Source organism: Humulus lupulus, chromosome 5 (assembly GCF_963169125.1).
Source record: "Humulus lupulus chromosome 5, drHumLupu1.1, whole genome shotgun sequence".
Taxonomy (NCBI): domain Eukaryota; kingdom Viridiplantae; phylum Streptophyta; class Magnoliopsida; order Rosales; family Cannabaceae; genus Humulus; species Humulus lupulus.
The window spans coordinates 123,434,162-123,439,503 of NC_084797.1; the positions used below are offsets into that span (position 1 = coordinate 123,434,162).

General features: G+C 34.6%; 1 protein-coding gene across 1 annotated transcript; it reads right to left on the reverse strand.

Moving 5' to 3' along the window:
- Positions 1–361: 361 nt before the first annotated feature.
- LOC133777621 (zinc finger protein ZAT9-like) lies at positions 362–2,224 on the reverse strand. Its single transcript, XM_062217310.1, has one exon. The coding sequence runs from the start codon at positions 1,973–1,975 to the stop codon at positions 725–727; it is 1,251 nt and encodes a 416-aa protein (XP_062073294.1). The 5' UTR covers positions 1,976–2,224; the 3' UTR covers positions 362–724.
- Positions 2,225–5,342: the final 3,118 nt, after the last annotated feature.

A 5,342-nucleotide genomic window follows, 5' to 3' on the forward strand; every position in this document is an offset into this window, starting at 1 on the left:
TATTACTCTGTTACTCTAAATGCAGATCTATATAGAAGTAAAGCGTGTAACACTCCCAGACAAAGACAGTGGTACAGTAGAAGATAAGAGAGAATTAGCTTCCTCTTCATGATCTGTACAATGTCAGTACGAAGGCAAAAAAAAAGGGATTTTCATTTTCTTTTTATTATTATTATTTTAGAAATAAAAACATGTAGGTCGATCAACTTCTTGGAGAATGACCTTTTCAAATATAATAAACAGAGCAACAATATACATATATATATATATATACAAAAAAAAAAAAAGAATGGTGGAACAGTCAATTAGAAGTTCTGGGAAGCTATAACAGAACATAAGTAAAAGCACACTCAATAATCCATTAACCATAATACTTATTTGTTTTTTTCTATTTAGAACTTGTGAAAACCTTTTTAAAACTGAAAACTTTGTAGTTACTTCACCGTCGGGAGTTGGAATTAGTTGTTACAGAATTGAGAGAAATGGATTACAGTTAGAAAATGAAAGAAAAAAAAAAGAAAGAAGAAGATAAATTTTATAATTATAGTAAAAGCTGAGCAAAACGAACTTCACCTTTGTTTGCAATAAACAACATGGTCGTAATATCAGATCCAAGCAAAGCGGGCCAAAAAAATTGTTGTACCTTGAAATTGGAACCGATCAAAGCTATTCTTGGGAAGACGAAATATCCAATGTGGGCAAGCAAAAAAAACAAAAAACTGTTTTAATGCCTAATGGGGTTTACGAATTCTCCATCAGAAACCGCCGAGTGTTCGATTTGGCTAACTTCATCTTCATCGACTGGAGCTGGAAGATTAAGATCTATCAAACTTTCTACGACCTTTTTCGAGCTCTTATTAGTTTGAGTTTGAGTTGTAGTTGTAGTCGTAGTAATGGTGTATGAACCAGTAACATGTGATCTTTTATGGCCACCGAGGGCTTGCCCAGATGAGAAAACTCTGAAACAAACAGGGCATTGATGGACTTTCTTCTCCGGCATTGAAGCAGTAGTAGTAGTTGCTGCATTTTCTTCAGGCTCATCCAAAGCAGTAGCAAGATTTGAAACTTTGATCTTTTTGTGACTGGCTCTGTGTCCGCCTAAAGCTTGATAAGATCGAAACACTTTCTTGCACGTCTCGCACTTGTACTTACCTCTTGTTCTACTTACATTAATATTAGTCCTCGTAGATTTGAGCTCCTCTGATTGGTCACTCTCTTCTATGGATCTTTCTTCTTCTTCTTCTTCTTCTTCCTCCTCCTCGTCTTCATCTATGACTCGTCGTTGTTGGTTCTCTTGTCTCTTCCATTTGTCCCTCGACAGCATCATAAGACAAAAAGCAACATCTTCTTCAGTAGTAGCATCAGAGATTGAACTCACCGGTTCTGGCTCGGCCCAAGAATCGGTCTTGTTACTCAACTTGCTAAGCTTTATCTTCTTAAAAGAATCGTTCTCTTCTTGATCTTGATGATGATGATGCTGGTGGTCAATTTTATGGTATTGTTGTTGTTCTTGATGGAGACGATGGTGGTGGTGGTGGTGTCTCTCAAACACACCCGATTTCCGAGTTCTCTTGGATCGTCTCCGAGTTGGGTTCTTGGATGACTCGGTCTCGCTCTCTCGGTCTTGAAGGACAACAGAGCCGGCATCCACCACAGGAAACGAAAACTCAGGATCTACCAATCGAATGCTCCTCTTTGGATTCTCTCTCAGCCCATAATACACACCCTTCTCATCTACCAATTCCCTTTCCTCAATTTCTTCTTCTCCTTCATCATCGTCAGAAGACGATGCAGACGAGGCTGACTCAGCCGAGTTACTGAGTTCAGGCGGTGACGGAGGTTGTCGTGGCTGCTGCTCTTCCTCTTCTAGCTTCGGAGGAATCGGAAGGTTCAACATATGAGACCTCATGTGACCCCCTAAAGCTCTGCCATTAGAGAAGCTTCTAAAGCAGAGCTTACACTTATGTTTCTCCATTGAAACCCAATAACAGAGCAGAAGCAGAGCTCAATGGCTATGGCTGATTTTTGTTTGGGAGTTTCTTGAGAGCTATGTGTTCTTTTTCTTTTGTTTCCTATTGTTTATGTGAGAGAGTGGAAACTAAAAAAGGAGTAGGTGACAAGCATTCCTCCACCAAGAGAGAGATATATACCAAAAGTTACGGAAAAAAAAAATCCTTTTTTTCTATTTTTACTTTTGTAATTTCGTTGTAAATATTTTCTCTTTTTATTCCATAAAAAACGGCAAGAAAAAATAAATAAGTTTATGTTTTAATTAATTAAAGCGTATGCATGAAGGGAGAAAAGAGCGACATGTAACATGCGAACCTTGCCCGTTTCTGTATTTATTCCCACCATCACTCCTTCAATTTCACCCCTTTCCCTTTTTCCAAAACTACCCTTCTTCACGTCAAACATTTTATTTAAGCAAAAAGTAAATCAAAACAAGAATTTGGCTGCAAATAAATGATCAGGCGTCGTTTTCTTATTTTTACAATATACATTATAGTAAGAATAAAGTTTTTTTTTAATTGATAATAATAGTTAAAGGGTATTTTGTTTATTGAGGATAATGTTACCAGCATAAACCGGTGGCTTGCATGTCTAAGTCAAGGAAACTGCTAGGTTTGTTGTAACGACGAAGCAGAAATAAACATATCCAAGGGTGTCCTCAAAAAAAAAAAAAAAAAAAAAAAAAAAAAGAAAGAAAGAAAGAAAACGATCCCACTTAATTTAAACATCACCTAGCTGTGACCTATAATAAATAACAAACACACACCATTTTATTGAAAGCACCACGCGCACCAACAAAATCGACGTGTCACCACCAAACCAAATCATCCATGGATCCTACATTAAACTAGATTTTAATCTCAAACATTATAACTGAATAAAAGATTGATATTAATTTTGTGATTTGTATTACTTTTTTAAAAGCCGGTGGAGAATTAATTAAGGGCGATTGTATAAATCATCCAGATTTTGTTATGATTAATTAATCAGATAGTTTAATTTTGGGAGGTTTGGCTTAGTATTAATAGTTTTCCATTGAATATGGATCTTTAGTTGAAGAAGGGAGATTGGAATGAAGGGTGGGAAATGAATTGGGAAGTAACCTCTTTTCCATAGGGGAAGGAGTTTTCTAAGGGTGGGGAAAGTAGATGCCGTTTTGTTAGGAGTTGGTAGACCCAGTCCTACTACTCCCTACAATACATTTTCATTCTAACAAAGCCCACCCCATGTCGGTTTATTAATTAAACTAAATAAATTACACATTATTAATCCTAAAAAATAAAATATATAAATATACACACACTTGGTGGAGGAGGAGGAGGTAATAAGGTAACTAGTTCTTGAACTTTGTTACGACAGTGCCATGTCATGTACTATCTATCACCTTCTTTTTCATCAATTATTATTAATCAAACCCCAAGAAACATCTCCAAGTAAATATCCTTGTCACTATGCTGTAATAGAGCATTAGCAATAGCATCTTGTTGGGCTTCACCAGCTTTATATAATAAGTATAAATATAGGCAGGCTAAGTACGAAGAAAGAAATGGTCTTTAGCTTGTATTTATATGTATACATAAAAAATATCTCTCTTGAGCAATGGTTGTAGAATTAGGTTGATTGTTTAGTAGGAGAAAAATGGACATTAAAAATGTTGACATACATGTCATACATTTTCGACTTTTTTTTTTTTTTTTTTTAAAGAAATCACACCCAAAGATTGAATCTATAATGGAAGTAATATTCATTCATTACTACAAACCATCGTCACTTTGCATTTTCGCATTACATATTGGAAGTTTCTACCAAGTACCAACATCTTCAACCTATGTATTACCTACTCTTTTTTATTATTATTATTTTTTTGCCAATTCTTTTAAATTTGAAGAATTTCTTTTTTTACAATTACAACAGCTAGTGCTAAACCTAGCTCTTGTAGTGTTAAACGTAGCTCTATGTAGGGGTGAGCACGGTGTGGTTTGGGCGGTTTGAACACTTTTTAATACACCACGCCACAAGTGCGGTTTAGTAACTAGAACACACCATGCGGTGTGATTTTGTTCCACCAAACCGACCAAACCAAACCATTTTTTGCGGTGTGGTTTGGGCGGTTTTCCACGGTTTGTGTTAAAAAATATATCATAACAAAATTTAAATTTTTAAAAAAATACTAAATCCTTAGTTCATAACAAATCCTTAATAAGTTCTAAACAACATCACAAGTTATCAATTAAGTTCAGTGAAACACAAAAAAAATATACAAGTCTCCCATATTGGGTAACTATAAAAAATAGTATATATGTAAAGTTTATTTTTTTTTAATATATTTGTTAGTATGCGGTGCGGTGCGGTGCAAACCAAAATTTCACACCGCCAAACCGCGCACCGCACCGCACTGCGCGGTTTAGCTAAAATACAAACCATACCGAACCATTACACTTTTGACACCGCGGTTTGCGGTGTAGTATGGTGCGGTGCGGTCGGTCACCGCAGTTTATCGGTTTAGATGCTCACCCCTAGCTCTATGCACTTTTCGCTCAATATAACTAATGATAGAGGAAAAGTACGTATATTTTATTTAAAAAATATATGCGATTATTTTAGTGCCAAAACAAAAATTTCGGCCAAAAGTTCCGAAATACTACATTTATTGAGGTTTATTCTTAACTCGATTCCTGTAAAAGTCGTATCCACTTGCCTCTTTTTTTTTATTGGTTTTGTATTCCTAGTTCAAATCGTTATTAGTGTGAAAGAATTATATAAAAATTAATATAAATTAAAAAATTATACGAAGACCTTTATTTACATATAAATAAACGTACACTGTTTCTATGATCCAATATATTTGGCATCAGAATATTGGAATCAAGATTAGCACATAGCAGCCTCAAAATTAAAACCTTATATGAACAAACTAAACACGATTAGGTACCGAACATTTGGAACATGTTCTACAATTAAAAAGATATTATTATTATTATTATTATTATTATTATTATCTCATAAGAAAATATGTACAATTTTACATTTTAGCACACAAAGTACTTTTTTTTCTTTGTAAAATTTATTAGAATTTCAAAATCAAGAGAAGCTCTTCATTATTCAAGCAGCCTCAAAATTATACCTCACGTGCATATGCCCAAAGTCAATTATCGGATTTTGGAGCATGCAAGGACTATAATCCGTTAAAAACACTTCAACATTACTATTTTTACCCTCTGTTTTAATCATAAATTCAAATAGTAGCATTTTGGTATCATAAAATTAGTACTTATAAACCTCAAAAGTAATACCTAACGTGGAGAAAAAAAAACATAAATAATGGATTTTGG

Bases quoted from the DNA above. Each gene is read 5' to 3' on its own strand.
- LOC133777621 (XM_062217310.1), bottom strand. From the start codon at position 1,975: ATGGAGAAACATAAGTGTAAGCTCTGCTTTAGAAGCTTCTCTAATGGC.